Source organism: Dreissena polymorpha, chromosome 10, assembly GCF_020536995.1.
Source record: "Dreissena polymorpha isolate Duluth1 chromosome 10, UMN_Dpol_1.0, whole genome shotgun sequence".
Taxonomy (NCBI): domain Eukaryota; kingdom Metazoa; phylum Mollusca; class Bivalvia; order Myida; family Dreissenidae; genus Dreissena; species Dreissena polymorpha.
In genome coordinates this window covers 78,660,028-78,682,933 of record NC_068364.1, presented here as the reverse complement: position 1 = coordinate 78,682,933, position 22,906 = coordinate 78,660,028, and the positions used below count along the sequence as shown (strand labels likewise).

At 37.1% G+C, this 22,906-nt stretch overlaps 1 protein-coding gene across 1 annotated transcript in view; it reads left to right on the top strand.

Moving 5' to 3' along the window:
• LOC127847010 (carnosine synthase 1-like) overlaps positions 1 to 22,906 on the top strand; it is a 78,635-nt gene that overhangs the window by 45,595 nt on the left and 10,134 nt on the right. Inside the window, exons 7-13 of the mRNA XM_052378499.1 lie at positions 3,147 to 3,428; positions 4,321 to 4,498; positions 5,180 to 5,283; positions 10,049 to 10,280; positions 12,325 to 12,535; positions 16,006 to 16,219; positions 22,413 to 22,629. Of these exons, the coding sequence (XP_052234459.1) occupies positions 3,147 to 3,428; positions 4,321 to 4,498; positions 5,180 to 5,283; positions 10,049 to 10,280; positions 12,325 to 12,535; positions 16,006 to 16,219; positions 22,413 to 22,629 (1,438 nt within the window). The remainder of the gene's footprint in view (positions 1 to 3,146; positions 3,429 to 4,320; positions 4,499 to 5,179; positions 5,284 to 10,048; positions 10,281 to 12,324; positions 12,536 to 16,005; positions 16,220 to 22,412; positions 22,630 to 22,906) is intronic.

The following is a 22,906-nucleotide window of genomic DNA, read 5'->3' as shown; positions in this document are numbered from 1 at the left end:
AGATGGTTTCAGGATGATAACTCAAGAATGCTTATGCCTAGGTTCATGAAACTTCATAGGTATATTGATCATGACTCGCAGATGACCCCTATTGATTATCAGGTCAAAGGTCAAGGTAACAGTGCCAAAAAACGTATTCTAACAATGGCTGTCAAGGTCACGGTGACTGAAGTTAGAAAAATGGTTTCCGGATGATAACTCAAGAATGCTTACGCCTAGGATCATGAAACTTCATAGGTACATTGATCATGACTTGCAGATGAAATAATGATGGAACTTGACCAGGATGTTTGTCTGGACAATATCTAGGTCAAGTTTGACATTTGTTAAAGATTGAATGAACCGACTCCTCTCAGGTGAGTGAACAAGGGCCATCTTGGCCCTCTTGTTATAAGTAAACTACCAAAGACTACTACCAATATCATTTCCAACATACGCAGTTACGCACTGTCAGCACAATAATAAACAATATAAGGCATTAAGATGATTTATTTTTCAAAATTATTGTATTTTGAATAACATTATAAAAGCTGTAGAATACGTACAGTAATTTTTTTCGTGTGACAGTAATGAAAGAAACAACTTGATTTATACTGTATTTGATTGCAGATAAATTTTCATATGGACCAATTTGGAAAAAAAATTAATATAAAGAGCACATGTTTTTAGCTCAGCTGTTTTCAGAGAAAACCCGAGGTATTGTCATAGCCACCTCGTCATGTTGTGTCCGTCGTCGTGTCATGTCCGCCGTCCGCGTCGTGCTAAAACCTTAACATTTTGTTAAGGTTTTGAACATTGGCTCTAAAATCAAAGCGCTTCCACCTACAACTTTGAAACTTCATACGTAGCTGCACCTTGATAAAGTGTACATGCCACACCCATATTTGGGTCACTAGGTCAAAGGTCAAGGTCCTCTAAAAAAAAAAAAATTACAAGCTTTCATTTATTAAAAAATGCACCCGCAGCCGAGCGTTGGCACCCGTTATGCGGTGCTCTTGTTACATCTTTGTTTTCTTAAATTGAAGCCAAGTAGCCATTTAGTGTCAATGAACGGGAAGAAGGGAACATAAAATAAAACACAGAGGTGCAAGTGAGCAATAAGGCATCTAGGCCATTATCATCAAGGTGATGGGAGTACTATTAGTAACATAATGTGCATAACAAAAGGGGTTATATTGTTAATCCAGAAGTCAGATCTTTTGTTACTCTCGGGATGCTTGACCAGTATTCGGATATCGTGATATGCGTTTCCATATCTAGTACATATCATTTTAAAAGGATATTAACCTGTTGTTGTTGTTTTTATGCCCCCGGATCGAAAGATCGGGGGTATATATTTTTTGGCCTGTCTGTATGTCTGTCATTGTGTCAGTCAGTCATTGTATGTGTGTGTCACAAAACTTTAACCTTGGTTAAACTTGTATAACTTTTGCAATATTGAAGATAGCAACTTCATATTTGGCATGCATGTGTATCTCATGGAGCTGCACATTTTGAGTGATGAAGAGTCAAGGTCAAGGTCATCCTTCAAGGTCAAAGGTCAAATATCATTGTATTTTTTGTTCCTAAAACTTTAACCTTCGTTAAAGTTTGGTCATAACTTTTTGAATATTGAAGATAGCAACTTGATATTTGGCATGCATGTGTATCTTATGGAGCTGCACATTTTGAGTGGCTAAAGGTCAAGGTCATCGTTCAAGGTCAAAGGTCAAATTTATGGTTTCAAACCGGCGCAATAGGGGGCATTGTGTTTCTGACAAACACATCTCTTGTTTCTTCAATTATACCCTACAGGTCATTAAGAGGGGCACAGCACTCATAATAAATTCTCTGCTTTCCTGCTTATTGCTATTTTTATTGTTGTGTTATTTTCATATGCATGTTCATGCTCATCACCATATGTGTATTTTTATTGTTGTGTTGTTTTTGTACACATATTCATTTCAACATTGTTGTTTACTTTCCCGTGTTTTGGAAGTGACAGTGCATATATCTGATAATACTAAAAATTATCTGTCTTTATAAGATAAAAATTGTGGTTCAAAAGGTGTTGATTCTAGATTTTGGTTGAAAAATTAAGCAAAACTTACTACACATCATCATGTTGCATATATGCCCCAACAATTAAAGTATTCACTAATAAACAGTGTTTTGATGTTTATTAGTGGACAAGAAGCTTTATTTATACCAAAATAATCACACAAGTTCAGTGTTTAAAATCCTATTAATCAGATGCAGAAAAATGTTGGCTATTTTTCACACATCCTATCCTCTATCAAGCTTATTCATTAATGCTTTATCGAAAGTATTGAAAATACCGAAAGTTTCGAAAGTTAATTTATTTCTTCACACCTGTTTAAAATCCTATTAATCCAATGCTGAAAAATGTTGTTTTTTTTACACATTCGAAAGTATATGCAGTCTTCCGGTATAGAAGTATTGATTGATTGCTTTTGAAACAACCACATGATGATGTTGTTAAGCCTTCAGAAAATTTGTCCCATCTGGGTATTCACATCAGGGACATTTTATGTCAACACCATTGATAAGTGCAGATAACACCTTGCAGATTGTTAAGGAAAAGGTTTATTGATGACCTCACATACTTTCATTCCATACCACTGGTGTAATTATTAAATATTTGTGTTTTTATGTTTTAGTTAGTTTTAATTTTAACTTTGAGGGTTATTAAAATGTTTTATTATAAAAAATACAACTTCTTGATTTTTAATAGGAAGTTAATAATAAAAAAGTATCATCACTCCCTCCTGGAAAAGACATAAAATAAAACAAATAATATTTATATAAAATGGTAGGAGTTGTTTTTGTGTGTTTTGTTGTTTTAATATTATTTTAATGTTAATTCAATTAACAATTAATATTTAATACTTTAAAATGGTAAAATTTAGCAACTTTGTATTACAAGATATATATATACATATATACATATATACATTATATCATATAAAAACACGACTTCTCATTGATTTCTTCTAATTTTTCCTCAGTCAAGGGATGAGTGACATAGCCCTAAAACTTGACCCTACGCCAATGAGTGTTTGTTGCAGAACATTTCCGCATTTAACTCTGAGCATGTAGAGCAAATAAAAATCATATGCTTATAAACAAACCATGTTTCTTTTTAGGTTCCAAGCATCGATACCATCAGAGTGTGCGAAGTGGGTCGATGTGTAAAAAACAGAAATCCCCAGGCAGAAAACAGCATGCAAAAGGATAACAGGGAGGAAGACACCAACGTGCCAAACACATTGAATGCCCCAGTCGAAAGTCACCCAGTTGACCTGACGACAAATTGCGTGTTTACGGCTAAGCAGATTGTGGACGGTGGTGGGGTGTGTACTCATGCAGTACCCATGGAGGAGGAGATCAGGAACTTCCTGAAAAAGCCTTCCATTCTAAATAGAAAGGTAACTCATTTACCGTGAGTTCTTCCATTCTCAACAGAAAGGTTACATCCTTTACCGTGAGTTCTTCCATTCTCAACAGAAAGGTTTTATCCTTTACTGCGAGTTCTTCCATTCTCAACAGAAAGGTAACACCTAACAAGTTGTTCTTCCATTCTCAACAGAAAGGTGACATCTTTGAAAATGTGTGCTTCATTCATAACAGAATGGTAACATTTTTGACAATTTGTTCTTCCATTCTCAACAGAAAGGTAGCATCCTTTCCAATGCGTTCTTCCATTTTCAACCGAAAGCTAACATCCTTGACAATTTGTTCTTCCATTCTCAACAGAAAGGTAGCATCCTTTCCAATGCGTTCTTCCATTTTCAACCAAAAGCTAACATCCTTGACAATTTGTTTTTCCATTCTAAACAGAAAGGTAACATCCTTGACAATTTGTTCTTTCATTCTAAACAGAAAGGTAACATCCTTGACAATGTGATCTTCCATTCTAAACAGAAAGGTTACAATCTTAACAATGTGTGCTTCCATTCCCAACTCAAAGCTATATCCTTGACAATTTGTTTTCCATTCTCAATAGAAAGGTGACATCCTTGACAATGTCTGCCTCAATCTTAACAGAATGGTGACATCATTGACAATGTGTGCTTCATTCTAAACCCAATGGTAAAATTGTTGAAATTGTGTTCTCCATTCTCAACAGATAGGTGACTTCCTTGACATTGTGTGCTCCATTCTCAACAGAAAGGTAACTTCATGACAATGTGTGCATAATTCTCAACAGAAAAGTATCATCCATGACCTTGTTGGCTCCATAGTGTTCCTATATCATCTGTTAAAATTTATGTGTGGCTGAAAAAGTATTCAATTAACTTAATCACAATGTTTCTTCAGATTGTTGTCAAACCGTCTGGCCCAGATTACCACGCCAGTTTTGGTGTTACATTCCATGCCCCTGGTAATGTTGATTCGGTCATGGATGCCGTAAACGACCTCCTAGACACAATTTATGACGGCGATTCAATTCTTGTGGAAACCTTTGTTGAACCTTTCAAACCCAGGCCAGTTACAGGTACGCTATACTATTTTGTACTTTCTACTGTAGTGAAGTATATAAAGGATATTTGTTGGATTCGGGGGAATATCGATTTGATTTCACCAGTGATCATAGAAAACAATATATATTTTCTATGATCACGAGAGAAATAAAATCGATATTTCATGGAAAACAAACAAACCTGCTCATGGTGAGCTTTTGTGATCGCTTTTTGTCTGTCGTCCGTCGTCAACATTTTGCCTTGTGAAGACTCTAGAGGCCACATTTATTGTCTGATCTTCATGAAATTTGGTCAGAACATTTGTCCCATTGATACCTCGACTGAGTTCAAAACTGGGTCATGCAGGGTCAAAAACTAGGTCACTAGGTCAAAAAAAAAGAAAAACCTTGTGAACACTGTAGAAGTCACATTTGATGCCCAATCTTCATGTAACTTTGTCAAAATGTTTGTCTAAATGATATGTTGGTTGAGTTCAAAAATGGTTCTGGTCCGTTGAAGGGTGACCGAATATTCGAATACCAAAATCGGTATTCGTTGCCATCCCTAAATTTTGGTGTTAATTTTAAGCACATAAATTAAGTGGTTTGTCTAGGATATAAATTTTATCGATGACACAATGCAACTGAGTTTCTTTTTTCAATGGCTACAAGTTAAACTAGAAACAATTATCGTAATAGTGTCTGAAACATTTTCAGGTATCGCCCACAATATCCAGCTAATAAAGGGTGACCAAGGAATGAGTTTTAGAGTCCGCTCCACTGGTTGCAAAGATTTTGACGGCAAACCTGTTTGCACTATTGTAAGTTATTGGCATTTTGTAGAATGTTCAAAGCTCTTTAACTAAACTTCTAACACAATTCTTTCTGACATTTCTAAATACTTAAAGACAGAGAACAATATTATTGTTTTTTAAATGCCCTTTAAACAATTCTAAAAGATGTTCTGACTCGGAGTGCAGCATAGTAAAATATTGTTTTCATTTTATTTCAAAGAATTTCAGCTTGAAATGAGAGTACAGTTATTGAAGAAATGCAAATACATGCATTTGCTTAAGGTTCATGTAGAGGCTTCAGTTTGAAAAATGTGGGACCCCTAGCATTGAACTCAAATTTGACTAAACGAAGAGTGCCACATGGAAAATGTATACATATTTGCTTAAAAAGATGGTTTTCCTTCAAACTGCTACCAATTTTGTGCAGCAATGTCTTATACCATCAACAAAATCAATCAAAATACAAAGAGATTTTAACACAAAAATAGACATTATTTTCAAAAATCTGAATGATGTTTATTCAACGTATTTTTGGCGGAAAATTATATAACTAGTTAATAATATCCACATTGATGAGGGCAAGTTACACTTAAATAGTAAAAAAAGTTTACATATCTAGAAACATCAAAACTCGAACACATGTCATTTCATGACGATGGGGGCAGCCATTTTTAAATTAATAAAATCGAAAGAAACATGCTAAAAACTCAATCATTGCCTAATTGACATTCCAAACGGTTGACGATGACAAATGCATTGATTTGTAATCTTTCCGTTGATGTGTGCAAACTGCATGATCAGACCTCATAAACACTCCAAAAAATAACTTCGTAAGAAGCCTTTCACCAATGATTACAATTGTTGTCAAATCACATGCACTTGTATTATTGTGCACAAAATAGTACGCTTACAGACTGACAGAAAGATCAATACGAAACTCCGTTCAATTCATCACGGTATACTATTTTATTGATAATATATAATAATAATTCGCTTCAACAACCTAAATTTAAAAATAATTCTTTTAAACGGAGTTTTTAATAACGAAAGTGAAAACAACGGAAGAACAATACAAATACACTATAAAAAGACGTGTGGGGTGAAATTTTCAGATGGAAAATATTTGAAATGGGGTTAGTGATTATATCTCTGTGTGATCATTTCTGTTATTAAGTGCCATCTCTTCCTGATTAATGTTAACAGTTGTTTTACAAGTCGCGACCCTACTGTCAAAATAATGTTGTGTTTTCTCAGGTATGTGTAAACACATACCACGTTTTCTTACTACTTCACGTGATTTTGACCGATTTGTAATGCACGTTTTTCTACGGGGCACAGCGAGTGCCACGCTTTCAAAATGGGTAGAAGGAATCGATATACAAATGTATAAAAAGATTCGGTTTGCCAAATGAACACATTACAGACATTCCCAAAAGTACCGGACCGTCGGACCTGACCGACGTTTTTAAGACAGGTCCGATTGAATATGCTATGCTGCCGGTCCGAATGTCCGGTAAATAATAAAACGGCAGAATTTTTTTTTTTCATTTAATTAAAATCTGAAAATGAAAGAAAGCTTAAAAGAAATAAGAGCAGTAAAAATTGCGTCTTATTTTTGTTAACATTCATGAAATGTTCCTGCGCATGCGCAAAAAACACTTCCGAGTAAATATGTCAATAGTGTTTACGGTTAAATGAAAATACGTTCTGTAACTCAGATCGTTGTAATCCGGGCATAAGCAGTTTGTTTCGGTTCAAATTTGCGCATTACAGTGCATTTTCATTAATGTGTTCATCTTTGTGGCCAGTTTATTGACTTTTGTAGTAAAATTCTGAGTTGTCATATAATTTCGCGACCGGGAAATAGTTAATGAAATTTTCGGTACACCGATAATAATATTGCTTTTTGCTTTTAAAACTTAGTCTTTTTACGCATATTTTTGATATTCCACATGTGTTCTGTTGTTTTAGGTTCTTCATTAATTCATAACAAATATAAATGTTTTTTTGTGGAAAAATAATTTATTTACACTCTTCACTGACAGTCATTTAACTATCAGAAATGTTTTTTTCTTAATGTTAGGAAAAAGCCTTGCCTTCAATTTCAGGGGGGGGGGGGGGGGGGGGGGGGGGGGAACATCCAGAAAACTAACAAAGTGGGGAAAAAAATCCAAGGTGAACTTGACATTTTGGGAAATATGCATGATTTTAAAGACATTAAGTTGATGGAAGGGGCCTTTATATTGGGGGAAGGGGCCTATATAAGGTCCCTGCTAAAGAAGGAAAAACGCCCTGATCAGTATCTGACAACTTTTGTTTAAACAGCAATTTGCATGCAGGTATACATGTACACTACTAATTGACCATGTATTTAAACTATTTTAAATTGAGAAATTGTTTTGTTTTTAACAACTTTTTGGTTTAAATATTTTACGTAAAAATACTGCAAGTGTTTTGCGATTTGTTAGTGTTCAGTTGTGTTGCTTATTTTCCATTACATTTTCCCAATTATGTTTATTTCAATAAATTTGGGTCGGTGACCTGATGTTTCGGTCCTATGAATCCCAGTCCGGTCCTGCAAGTTTGTTAAGTCCACAGGATCGAATGTCCTGTGGACTAAAAATACTTTTGGGAATGTCTGACATTATTCAAAACGGTACAAGGACAGTTGTTGTTCAGGAAGGAAGAAAGAAAAAACCATGATACCTAACTGTGTATTTCTATGTAAAACTATGATTTCTAGAGTCGTCTGCACAAAACTCATATAATCTTGTTATTGATGAGCAATATCTCCTTTTATCACAATGATTTCTACCCAGCCAAACCTATTTCTTTATATTTATTTACAATTTTATATGTCGTCTGCAGTTTCTTTCAATTTGAGATGGTTTAAAATTTTCTATTTGGTTATAGCAAAATTGTTAAGCCCTTGAAATAGAATGGTGACTCTTATTATCCACCATACCTGGATTTTTAAAAAGTAGTTCAGTTAAGTTATTGTTAGAACTTTGTTTAGGAAAATTATCCAAAAAATGCAGTTGATTAATAACTCATTTTTTGTTTTCTGACAATAATTTTCTGTGAAATGTTGCTAACTTGACCTTGTATATGTATATAGCTTTGTATTTATTCAACGTACGGTCGTGCATATCATTCCTAACTTTAGATAGAGATTTTGTAAATTAGTGTAAAAATGTATTGGTTTTAAATAAAAATATGAATAAAGCAAACAAATATTAAATGACAAAAATGTGTTTATGTTATTCTATCCGTCTTTACCTTTAAAATGATATATAGTTTGACCATATTGTACCACATTGAATGAAGAAAAACCAAAGCAAAGTTTTAACGAATTTTATCCCTCCCATGAACCTTAAGCCAAAAAATATTGGAAAATAATATGATTTTCTAACCTGAGCACTGAAGTGCAGAAGGTAAGATATTGCAGGTTTTTTTTTCCACTTTGTGGGAAGATAGCCCATGGCTTTGAAATTGGGAATTTTATCGGCATTTTCATGAAATTGGGAAAATAAATTCATTAGCCTTTTTTTCCACACGAAAAGTCCACTGATTAGGGAAATACTAAATTTGATTTAACTCTTTATAATCATTCAAATTAAAAGAAAAAAATCATATGATACTTTGTTAGATGTAATTGAATTAAAATTGAGATAAAATACACATAAGACTTCTTTCTAAAAAAAAAAAAAAAAAAATTTTTTTATTTTTTTATTTTTTATTTTTTTGTTTTTTTTTTGGCAAATGGGAATTTTTTGCCACATTTTGGGAAAAAAGTATACTTTTTGGGATTGGGAACATAGCCAAATTTCGGCTATAAAATCGGGCCAAAAAAAAACCCTGTATTGTTATCAGTAAATGTACGGTGGCTTGCAATTGATGTGCAGTTGACATCTATCAGATTGTTACCAGTCTAAAGGGCACAGTTGACATCTATCAGATTGTTACCAGTCTAAAGGACACAGCTTAGGCTCAATCTTGATACAACTTTGAAAGAATGTTAATATTGACACTATCTAGGCAAATTACAAATTTAAGTCAAATTGGGTTTAAAGCGTGCACTTTGTCAAATGTTTGAAAAACACACAAGAGACCACTTTCTCGATATAATGCAATTTTGCCAGAATTTGATTCTTAACAATATCTACTATCAAGGCAAAGAAAGAATACACATGTCTTTGAAAAAACTTTGATAGCACTTAAGAACCCCTGTTTATCAATCAATGATGGTTGTTTCAGAATGTTTATCTTCAAAATAATTAAGCCAAGCTTGTATTTGGGTCAATCATGATTTAAAGCAAGGTCAACCTTTCAAATGTGAGAAAAATCCCCGTCTCAATACCTCATGTGTGACCTTATTTGGATTAGATTGAGTCTGAATGTTGGTGTTACCTTAGTGAAAATAATTTTAACTGAGCTGCAAGGTCACATCTTGGACCATTGTTGTGCCACTTGTAGTCAGTTTAGCACCTTAGTGCTGTCATGGTTATCTTGTTGTTTTTCTGAAGGCATAGCTGACGGACAGACAACACAGAAATTCAGATCATTTTGGATTTTTGGTGGAATCAAGTGTATCTATCACACATACTTGTATGACTGTTCAGCATATAGTTTAACTTTCTATGCATCTGTTAACATTACGTGCGGCTTTCAAGTGTATTTATACATTTAAATGACTTTTTATCATATAGTTAAATATTCTATGCATCTGTCTTGATAATGTGCGGCATTCAAGTGTATTATACATTTTTAAATTTTCTCTGTTTCTGTTTAGATTACGTGCGGCGTTGCCTCAAAAGATGCGCCAGTCAATGGAAACAACACAGTCCTGCAGACTCTTGACGCCACACTGCTGGCGTTTGGAATCACTGACCCGACCGTGCGTCGTAACATCGAGCGCGATGTGCGCAAGAAGACAGAGGACGTGCTACAAGCTATAATGGATGAAGAGAAGAAGATGACTGCGCAGCAACGGGGCGGAATAGGAGGCTACACTGATATCATAGGTGAGGCTACACTAATATCATAGGTGAGGCTACACTGATATTATAGGTGAGGCTACACTGATATCAATAGGTGAGGCTACACTGATATCATAGGTGAGGCTACACTGATATCAAAGGTGAGGCAACACTGATGTAATAGGTAAGGCTACACTGGTATCAAATGTGAGGCTACACTGATATCATAGGTGAGGCTACACTGATATCATAGGTGAGGGCGTGTCTCCTAGCTCAGATGGAAGTGTGCAGGGTTGCCATTTGCAAAGCTTATTTGAGATTGTGTATTAAAACAATTTATAGACTCCAAAAAATCTGATATTTTACGGAACATATTTGCCATTTCTTCCCAAAACAACAACAATATCAAATTTGTCAATATTTTACCTCTGCAGAGATTTATCTAGGTCCGACTCGAACGCATTAAAATTAAAAATGATAAAACGCATCATACCTAAGTAATAGTCAGACAAAATCAAGATGTCTTGGTCTGTGTTTTATGTAGTTCTCACATGTGCATAATTAAATTAGAAATCTTAAACATACTTCCGAATTTTAATGTTAACATGACAATCTCTAGCTTGAATAATTTAACAGTGCTCATGTATTTCATGTTGATCATTTGTCCAAATCTAAGCAGGCGAAAAATTATGCATGTACAACTTTACGTCATCAACATGGAAAGCTTGGGTGTATTGATATTTGTATAAACATTTTTTAGTGCAAAGAATATTGAGTGTTCATGGTTAATTTTAATAAAATTACTTGCATATTGTGAAAGCTTTGTAATTTACATTTCCTCTAAATTAATTTTAAATTTCAACACGCTGTTTGTTTATTGTTACAGTCATTTAGGAAAGTCATTTTTGAAACAGTTATTGGACTGTATATTTATTAAACAAAAAATCCGGACAAAGCTTGATATTGTTTTGTTTTTGGTGTTGTGCAAACATGCTTAGCATGTCTACTGACCTATTGTGTAGACTGCAATGTTTTGACAAAAGGGATTGACATGAGCCAATATATCATTGCTGATAGGTCCCTAATAACAGGCAATCAATCATTCTGATTCTCATTATTGTTATGCCCCCTTTCGAAGAAAAGGGGGTATATAGTTTTCGCACTCTCCGTCAGTCTTTCACACTTTTTGTGTCCGCTCTCTAATTCAAATAGTTTTCATCCGATCTTTACCAAACTTGGTCAAAAGTTGTATCCAGACAATATCTAGGTCAAGTTCGAATATCGGTCATGCCGAGTCAAAAACTAGGTCACGGGGTCAATTAGTGCATTTTAAGGATTTAGTATTTAGGTTTTGTAAAATGCTCATAACTTCTATCAAAGCGTTTATAGGGGGCATATGTCATCCTATGGTGACAGCTCTTGTTTTTATCAGTATTCACAGAGAAAAACTACAAAGCACAGAACAATCTAGGGCTGTTACACCCTTACTATAATACATTGTATTTATTTATTGTGACACTTATAAAACAGAATGTTCTAATAATGTTTTTTTACCAAAATTTTGAGGTTAAAAGAGCAAACGTATATGTAAACGCATAATAGAAAATAGAATTATTTAATCTTATAATAATTTTCATAAAGCTTACTGGATCAGTTAAAATAATTTACATATGTGACTATGTGAGATTACTAAGGACAAAATGTTTTCAACATTAATAATGTTTGGCAGTCATCTTCAATCTGAAATTGAACATATAATAGCATTTAACATTTCATAGATTTTTCAAGTGATAGCGTATTAGGATAAATGTAATGATAGTGTATGTGTGTCTTATACATGTACTACAGTGTGTCTTACATATAGAACAAAGTTAGAAAAAATGTTAGAAATAAGGAAACGCATCTTGTGCGACTTATAACCTGAAAAAATTCAGGACTCATCAGTTAATTTTGGGAATATAAATTCCCCTGGGACTTTTTGTTTTCAAAGATGTGAGTCCTGGAATTCATCAAATCAAAATTCTTGATAAATCTCTGCAAGTGGGAACATTTTTAATCGCACATGCCGAATTTAAATTTCTATTTACAGGCATTGATTTCTTTCTTACGGAGATGAACGGCCAGATCTTTCCAGTTGCAATTGAGGTTAACAGTCACGACTGCACAATCAACTGTCATATGTACGAGTGCTTGGCTGACATGATGCACCGATGTACAGTTCTCAACAGTCAGATCATGAACCCTGTGTACCAGCTGTCGGAGCACAGATATGGGGAATACTACACCAGGGAGAATAATCGGTAATGTTTTTGTATTATTTGTGTTTGTGTGTGTATTTTTTGTTTGTGGGGTTCCAATTACTACTTTGCTTATGTTGGTAATGGCAGTACTTCAAAACTTCAAAAGAGAGAAAATTGATGGTTATATTTGTTGTTATGTTTTTGTGTTTTTTGGGTTGTTGTGTAAGTATGTTTTCTTTCGTCTGAGAGTGCAACAGTTTGTAGGTTTTTGATATTTGGTAAGTTCAAGGGTAAGAATAGGTTCGCATTACCAGTAGGACAAATTTAAAAAAAAATCAGTTCGGACACAACTGGAGAGATTATTAAGAAACGTGTACACTAGCATAGATTGCGCAACTTTTCTTTTTGACCAAAGATTTTGTAATTTCATTGGAGGTCAATCAATCAGATTAAGAAAACACATCATTGACCTTTCTGAAAAAATAATTTGAAAAAAAAGCCGTATTTGTTCGGTTCATTCATTTAATGAACCTGTGTAATTGCTCAATTTTTATGCTCCCCTAAAATTTATGGGGGGAGCATATAGTCGCCGCTTCGTCTGTCAGTGCGTGTGTCTGTCCGTCCGTGCACAATTTTTGTCCGGGCTATTTCTCAGCAATTAATGACCGGAATTCAATTAAACTTTATGCGAAGCTTCACTACAAAGAGGAGATGTGCATATTATCAGCCGGTTCTGGTCAAATGATTTTTCACAGAGTTATGGCCCTTTGAAATTTTCCATTAACTCTACATATAGTGCAATTCTTGTCCGGGCTATTTCTCAGCAAGTAATGACCGGAATTCAATGAAACTTTATGGGAAGCTTCACTACCAAAAGGAGATGTGCATATAATTTGTGGGTTCTGGTTAGATTATTTATTTAGAGAGTTATGGCCCTTTGAAATTTTAAGTTGCTAAACCATCCATCGTATTATTTTGTCCAAAGTTATGCCCCTCAAGATGTTTCCTTTTATCTGAATATATAGTGCAATATTGTGACAAAAAAAACTTTGGGGAGCATCTACCGTCTCCGACAGTTTCTTGTTGGTTTCTGTTTCGATTAACTTCTTTACTGTTTGTTTATCACATCCAAGCACCTACATAAATGAAATAACATCCCCTTAAGGTGTTACTCAACCTTAATGATAACTGCAAACAGACACAGCTTATTTACTTCATTTTGTTTATTTTCATGATGATATTTAAAGTGTGGTTTTCCAGTGATTTTCTTTTTAGTTTAAAATTTTTTTCACTGAAAAAAACGGGGAGTACTAGGCAAGTGTCATACACACAAAAGTTTTGTTTACACAGCACGAAAATCTGAACCAATCACCAAGCCTCATGGTTTTGATGTTCTTAGTCTGGACCACTCACCAAGCCTCATGGTTTTGATATTCTCAGTCTGAACCACTCACCAAGCCTCATGGTTTTGATGTTCTTAGTCTGGACCACTCACCAAGCCTCATGGTTTTGATATTCTAAGTCTGGACCACTCACCAAGCCTCATGGTTTTGATATTCTAAGTCGGCACCACTCACCAAGCCTCATGGTTTTGATATTCTCAGTCTGAACCACTCACCAAGCCTCATGGTTTTGATGTTCTAAGTCTGAACCACTCACCAAGCCTCATGGTTTTGATATTATAAATCTGCACTGCTCACCAAGCCTCATGGTTTTGATGTTCTTAGTCTGGACCACTCACCAAGCCTCATGGTTTTGATATTCTAAGTCTGGACCACTCACCAAGCCTCATGGTTTTGATATTCTAAGTCAGCACCACTCACCAAGCCTCATGGTTTTGATATTCTCAGTCTGAACCACTCATCAAGCCTCATGGTTTTGATGTTCTAAGTCTGGACCACTCACCAAGCCTCATGGTTTTGATATTATAAGTCTGCACTGCTCACCAAACCTCATGGTTTTGATATTATAAGTCTGAATCAATCACGAAGCTTCATAGTTTTTATATAATAAGTTTGAACCACTCACCAAGCCTCATGGTTTTGATGTTCTAAGTCTGGACCACTCACCAAGCCTCATGGTTTTGATACTCTAAGTCTGAACCACTCACCAAGCCTCATGGTTTTGATATTCTTACTCTGAACCAATCACAAAGCCTCATAATTTTTATGGTTTTAATATTTATGCCCCCTTTTGAAGAAGAGGGGGTATATTGTTTTGCTCATGTCGGTCTGTCCATATGGCCGTCCACCAGATGGTTTCTGGATGATAACTCAAGAACGCTTAGGCCTAGGATCATGAAACTTCATAGGTACATTGATCATGACTCGCAGATGTCCGCTATTGATTTTATGGTCACTAGGTCAAAGGTCAAGGTCACGGTGATCATAAATAGTAAAATGGTTTCTGGATGATAACTCAAGAACGCTTATGCCTTGGATCATGAAACTTCATAGGTACATTAATAATGACTGGCAGATGACCCCTTTAGATTTTCAGGTCACTAGGTCAAAGGTCAAGGTCATGGTGACCGGAAACAGTAAAATGGTTTCCGGATGATAACTCAAGAACGCTTATGCCTAGGATCATGAAACTTCATAGGTACATTGATCATGACTTGCAGATGTCCGCTATTGATTTTCAGGTCACTAGGTCAAAGGTCAAGGTAACGGTGATCCGAAATAGTAAAATGGTTTCCGGATGATAACTCAAGAACGCTTATGCCTAGGATCATGAAACTTCATAGGTACATTAATAATGACTGGCAGATGACCCCTTTTGATTTTCAGGTCACTAGGTCAAAGGTCAAGGTCACGGTGACCCGAAATAGTAAAATGGTTTCCAGATGATAACTCAAGAAAGCTTATGCCTAGGATCATGAAACTTAAGAGGTACATTGATCATGACTGGCAAATGACCCCTATTGATTTTCAGGTCACTAGGTCCAAGGTCAAGGTCACAGTGACTTGAAACAGTAAAATGGTGTCCTGATGATAACTCAAGAATAATTAGGCCTAGGATCATGAAACTTCATAGGTACATTGATCATGACTCGCAGATGACCCCTATTGACTTTCAGGTCACTAGGTCAAAGGTCAAGGTCATGGTGACAAAAAACGTATTAACACAATGGCTGCCACTACAACTGACAGCCCATATGGGGGCATGCATGTTTTACAAACAGCCTAATTTTGTCTAATTTTGCAACTTATCTTATCTGCACTCGGCTACTTACAATGAAGCTCTGTAAACAAAAATTAGTCAGAAATAGTTTGTTCACCGGGTTGTTTCACCTTGGGCCCACTGCATGCATTTTAATGAAAAATTGCATTAATTAAGGCATTTCTGGAAAAATCTCATAAGAGAAGGAATTCCTATTCCTGGGAAAAAATCCTTTAAACAAAATTAAATTTGACTCTGAAGGAATGTAGCCCTTCTGATATTATGTAGAAGGAAGACAATCACTTTGTTGTTTTTCTAGATGAATAAAATATTGAAAAAAAACAAGGTTATTTGTTTAATTTTGACAGAGTGTGTAGTGACAACTCGAATGGGTATGAGAGACGAGACCTTGACATGCCAAAATTCGACGAAATCTTTGGTCGGAGTGTAAGGCCATATGTGCGAACCATGCTCACGCGTTCCCAGGACTACGTGCTGCAAGATAAGATGATCCTTGTGATTGGGGCAGGAGGCTATAGCAAGAAGTTTATCTGGCCTGCTGCTTTGGAGATGGGAGTGAAGGTAAGCCAGAGGGCAGGAGGCTATAGCAAGAAGTTAATCTGGCCTGCTGCATTGGAGATGGGAGTGAAGGTAAGCCAGAGAGCAGGAGGCTATAGCAAGAAGTTTATCTGGCCTGCTGCTTTGGAGATGGGAGTGAAGGTAAGCCAGAGGGCAGGAGGCTATAGCAAGAATTTTATCTGGCCTGCTGCTTTGGAGATGAGAGTGAAGGTAAGCCAGAGGGCAGGAGGCTATAGCAAGAAGTTTATCTGACCTGCTGCATTGGAGATGGGAGTGAAGGTAAGCCAGAGGGCAGGGGTCTATACCAAGAAGTTAATCTGGCCTGCTGCTTTGGAGATGGGAGTGAAGGTAAGCCAGAGGGCAGGGGGCTATAGCAAGAAGTTTATCTGGCCTGCTGCATTGGAGATGGGAGTGAAGGTAAGCCAGAGGGCAGGGAGCTATACCAAGAAGTTTATCTGGCTTGCTGCATTGGCGATTGGAGTGAAGGTAAGCCAGAGGACAGGGGGCTATACCAAGTTTATCTGGTCTTCTTCTTGGAGATGGGAGAAAAATAAGCCAGAGGGATGGAGGCTATAGTCAGACGTTTAGCTAGCCCGCTGCATTGGAGATGGGAATGAAGGTAAGCCAGAGGGATGGAGTTTATAGCTAGAAGTTTATCAGGCCCGCTGCTTTGGAGATGGGAATTATGGTAAGCCATAGGGCTGGAGGTGATAGCTAGAAGTTTATCTGGCCCGCAGCATTGGAGATGGGAGTTAAGGAAAGCCATAGGGCTGGAGGTTGTAGCTAGAAGTTTATCTGGCCCGCTGCTTTGAAGATGGGAGTGAAGGTAAGTCATAGGGCTGGAGTTTATAGCTAGAAGCTTATCTGGCCCGCTGCATTGGAGATGGGAGTAAAGGTAAGTCATAGGGCTGGAGTTTATAGCTAGAAGTTTATCTGGCCAGCAGCATTGGAGATGGGAGTGAAGGTAAGTCAAAGGGCTGGAGTTTATAGCTAGAAGTTTATCTGGCCCGCTGCTTTTAAGATGGGAGTGAAGGTAAGTCATAGGGCTGGAGTTTATAGCTAGAAGTTTATCTGGCCCGCTGCATTGGAGATGGGAGTGAAGGTAAGCCATAGGGCTGGAAGTTATAGCTAGAAGTTTATCTGGCCCACTGCTTTGAAGATGGGAGTGAAGGTAAGACATAGTGGAGGAGGCTCTAGCCTAGCAAGACATTAATCTGGCTTGCTGCTTTGAAGATGGGAGTGAAGGTAAGCCACAGTGCTGGAGGCTCTAGAATGACATTAATCTGGCTTGCTGCTTTGAAGATGGGAGTCTCAATTTAGCAACTGTGTTTTTTTTAAAGAGTTCCTTTGTGAATTTTCAGCTCACCTGATTGCTCAGGTGAGCTTTTGTGACCGGTCTTTGTCCTTCGTCCGTCCGTCGTCCCTTCGTCCCTCCACATCTGTTAGTAAACACTCTAGAGGCCACATTTATTGTCCGATCTTCATGAAACTTGGTCAGAAGATTTGTCCCAATGATATCTCGATCAAGTTCGAAACTGGGTAATGCTGGGTCAAAAAGTAGGTCACTATGTAAAAAAGAAAAAGCTTGTAAACACTGTAGAAGTCACATTTAATGCCCAATTTTCATGTAACTTTGTCTAAATGTCTGTCTTAATGATATGTTGGTTGAGTTCAAAAGTGGTTCTGGTCCGTTGACAAAAATGGCCGCCAGTGGGCGGGATAGTTTTCCTTATATGGCTATAGAGAAACCTTGTAAACACTCTAGAAGTCACAATTTGTGACTATATAGAGAAACCGTTTGATCTAACACTATAGAAGCCACATATTTTGCCTAATAATCGTGAAACTTAGTAAACACATTGGTTTTATTGATTTCTTGGACAAGTTGGAAAATGGCTCAGATCGGTGAAACACACTTTTTAGCTCACCTGATTGCTCAGGTTTTAGGACTGGTCTTTGTCCGCTGTCCGTCTGTCCACATTTGTTTTGTAAACACTCTAGCGTTCACATTTCTCAAGCATTCTTTATCAAAGTTGCTGAAAGATCTCAGTCAAGTTTGATGAAGAGCAAAATCACATAATTAATGCCATAATTATTGCCCTTAGATTGTCCAAATTTTTATTATATTATACATTGTAAGCAAAGTCTGATGTTTGGTAAGGGGGTCAACTCAAAATATAGGTCACCATTTCAAATCTTACAAAAACACTCCCTACGCCAGAGATTTGGTTCAATAATGATGAAACTTGACCAGGAAGTTTGTCTGGTCAATATCTAGGTCAAGTTTGACATGATTAGGTAAATATTGAATGAACCGACTCCTCTCAGGTGAGGGAACTAGGGTCATCTTGGCCCTCTTGTTTTAGGAGGTTCCTTGCTTTTTTAGCTCACCTGAATGCTCAGGTGAGCTTTTGTGACCGGTCTTTGTCCGTCCGTCCACATTTGTTCGTAAACACTCTAGAGGCCACATTTATTGTCCGATCTTCATGAAACTTTGTCAGAAGCTTTGTCTAAATGAAATCTCAGTCGAGTTCGAAACTGGGTTGTACCGGGTCAAAAACTAGGTCACTAGGTCAAAAAAAAGAAAGAACTTGTAAACACTGTAAAAGTCACATTACATGCCCAATCTTCATGTAACTTTGTCAAAATGTTTGTCTTAATGATATGTTGGTTGAGTTCAAAAGTGGTTCCAGTCCGTTGAAAAACATGGCCGCCAGTGGGCGGGACAGTTTTCCTTATTTGGCTTTAAAGAAACCTTGTAAACACTCTAGAAGTCACAATTTTTGCCCAACCATCATGAAAGTTGGTAAAAACATTGGTTTTATTGATAACTTGGATGAGTTTGAAAATGATCCAGATCGGTGAAAAAACATGGCCACCAGTGGGCGGGGCATTTTTCTCTATATGTGTATAGTGAAAACATGTGAACACTCTAGAAGGCACATTTTTGGCCCAATGTTCATGAAATTTGGTCAGAACATTTGTTTCCTTGATATGAGAGTTGAGTTTGGAAATGGTTCCGGTCAGTTGAATAACATGGCTGCCGGGGGGGGGGGGGGCAGTTTTCCTTATTTGGCTATAGAGAAACCTTTTAAACACTCTAGTAGTCACAATATTTGCCCAATCATCATGCAAGCTGGTCAAAACATTGGTTTAAATGATATCTCAGACGAGTTCGAAAATGGTCCAGATAGGTGAAAAAACATGGCCGCCAGTGGGCGGGGCATTTTTCTCTATATGTATATAGTAAAAACATGTGAACATTCTAGAAGTCACATTTTTGGCCCAATTTTCATGAAATTTGGTCAGAACATTTGTTTCCTTGATATGAGAGTTGAGTTTGAAAATGGTTCCGGTCAGTTGAATAACATGGCTCCTGGGGGGGGGGGGGGGCAGTTTTCCTTATTTGTCTATAGAGAAACCTTGTTAACACTCTAGAAGTCACAATTTTGCCCAATCATCATGCAAGTTGGTCAAAACATTGGTTTTAATGATATCTCAGACGAGTTCGAAAATGGTCCAGATCGGTGAAAAACATGGCCGCCAGTGGGCGGGGCATTTTTCTCTATATGTATATAGTGAAAACATGTGAACACTCTAGAAGTCACATTTTTTGCCCAATCATCATGAAACTTGTTGAAAAGATTGTTTATATATATATATATATATCACATAATAAATGCCTTAATTATTGGCTTTAGATTGTCCAAATTTTCATTATATTATACAAAATCCTTGTAAACACTCTAGAGGTCACAATTTTGTTTCAGGTTTTATGAATCTTGGTCATAATATTTATTTTTGTAAGCAAAGTTTGATGTTTGGTAAGGGGGTCATCTCAAAATATAGGTCACCAGGTCAAATCGTACAAAGACAAAATCACTCCATATGCCAGAGTTTTAGTTAAATAATGATGAAACTTGACAAGGATGTTTGTCTGGACAATATCTAGGTCAAGTTTGAGTTTGGTAAAGATTGAATGAACCGACTCCTCTCAGGTGAGGGAACTAGGGCCATCTTGGCCCTCTTGTTTAGGAATTATTGCCCTTTAAAAAAAATACATAAATAAGCTTCTGTGGGCAACTTTTACATTCATCTCAAATTTCTCTTTGGTCCCATCTGCTTATTGACCTCTGCATCAAGGTTTCGATGCCAGGTGCTTCTAGTTTACCTTCTCTTCCTCCTTTCCTCTGCAGGGCCTGCTCTTCCACTATTTTACTCCAACTTTAGTGCAGTTATAATAAACATGTTTGGTTTATTATGCCCCCCTTCGAAGAAGAGGGGACCCGTATATTGCTTTGCACATGTTGGTCGGTCGGTTGTGTTGGTCGGTCGGTCCGTCCACCAGGTGGTTTCTGGATGGTAACTCAAGAACACTTGGGCCTAGGATCATGAAACTTAATAGGAACATTGATCATGATTCGCAAATGACCCCTATTGATTTTGAGGTCACTAGGTCAAAGGTCAAGGTCACGGTGACTCAAAATGGTTTTTGGATGATAACTCAAGAACGCATACGCGGCCAACAGGGCGCACTCTGAACAATATAACTGAAGCAACTGGTCTGTAATCCTAAATCTATAATTATCAGTCCAATGAAACATCATCATTTGAGTAAAATAAAGTGGATCACAGCTAGGATTTGAAAAGGGCAGGGGGGCTTTTTTGTCAAAAGGGCACTTTCGATGCGCAGTATTTTGTCAAAAGGGCACTTTCGACACGCAGTATTTTGTGAAAAGGGCATGTACGAGCGCCCGGGTGTTTCTGGAATGCTTTCTATTGCATGTTAATTTATATGTTATAAATAATTGTATTATTCCCATTATTATTAAACTATTCAAATATAATGTCTACAATGAGGATTAAAGTAATTACAATGTAATAAGAGATTTATGAATAATCATATGTAAAAAAAAAAAAAAGTTTTTTTTTTTAGGGGGGGGGGGGGGGGCAGGGCGGACGTTCGGGGGGGGGGGGGGGGGGCAGGGCGGAGGTTTGGGAGGGCAGGGCGCGGCGCCCTTCGATTAAGGCCTAGCTGGAGCACTGGGATCAGTAAAAATATTATCAGAATATGAGATTTTTTTGTATATTTTGTATATTCAATATTGTGTTAATGTTAAATTTTGTTGATTAATATAAATATAAGCAGGACAGGGGAGGTAATACACTATTATATCTTTCTTATATACAGGGGAAACAAATGCAATAAGTTTAAATTTCATGTTTAATAAATAGAGGATATTTGTTCATGTCAGTGTGAGATCATTAAACATCTAATAAATTACCCCACCCCACATTATAACCCCCCTCTCACCCCCACCCACCCCCCACCCAATAATTTTTTTTTAAACAACTTATTAATTACGACACCCCACATTATACCCACCCTACCCCCCCCCCAATCCCCCCCCCCAATTTTTTTTTTTTGTTAAACATCTAATAAAGTACCACACCCCACATTATACCCCCCTCTCACCCCCCCCTACCCCACCCACCCCCTTAAAAAAAAAAAAAAAAAATTTTAAAACATAATAAATTACCACACCACCACATTATACCCCCCTCTAACTCCCCCTACCCCCCACCCAATATTTTTTTTTTAAACAACTTATTAATTACCACACCCCACATTATACCCCCCTTCTCAACTCCCCCCTACCCCCCCCCCCCAATTTTTTTTTTTAAACATCTAATAAATTACCACACCCCACATTTTACCTCCTCTCACTCCCCCCTACCTTCCCTACCTCCCCCACCCCCCAAAACAATAGTTTTTTTTAAACATCTAATAAATTACCACACCCCACATTATACCCCCCTCTCACTCCCCCTACCCCCCCCCCCCACCCCCCAATTTTTTTTAAATATCTAATTAATTACCCCACCCCACATTATACCCCCCTCTCACCCCTCTACCCCCCCCCCCCCCCCCCCCCCTAAAAAAATGTTTTTTTCCTTTTTTTATTTTTGAATTATCGTCTAATAAATTATTGAATATGAACAATTTTCCCATGATGGCTTACGTTATACTGTCAAGCACTCGTTGATCATAATGCCAAGGCATGGTTATTACAGTTTTTATTTTCATCATTACACATTTATCATTAAAATTCAATAACAAACTTTTACTGTTGTCTTTCCACAACAATGCGTCAGCGGTTGGGGGAATCTTACCCATGACAGTTGTTTGTTTCAGATAGTCCTGGTGGAATCTAACCCAGAGCACTTTGCCCGTAGCCTTGTTCACCGTTTCATCTGTATTGACATCGAGGACCACAAACAGGACCGCGCCCTTGCAAGCCTTATTGTTGAGATCTTAAGGGACGAGAACATCAGCGTCGAGGGTTGTCTGACCTTCTGGGAGGATTGTGGACCCTTGGCGGCGCTCGTGTCTGAACTGCTGCAGACTAAAGGTAGAGTGGCTTGAGAGCTAGGTCAGTAAGGATAGCCTATAGATTTGTTCCCTCGTCGGATCAAATTCATTGGTTAACCTTTACCACTTAGACACGTATTTTGACACATTTGTAGTCCCTTAGAAAATTACATTTAATTAAAAACCTTTCTTACTTAATTCAAGTTTTAAAGGATTCATTTCAAACCCTTAGTTACTGATGAGCAGCAAACCTGAACAGACTGTGATTTACCTGCAGGCTGTTCTGGTTTTATGCTGGTTGAAAAAGCCATTTCACT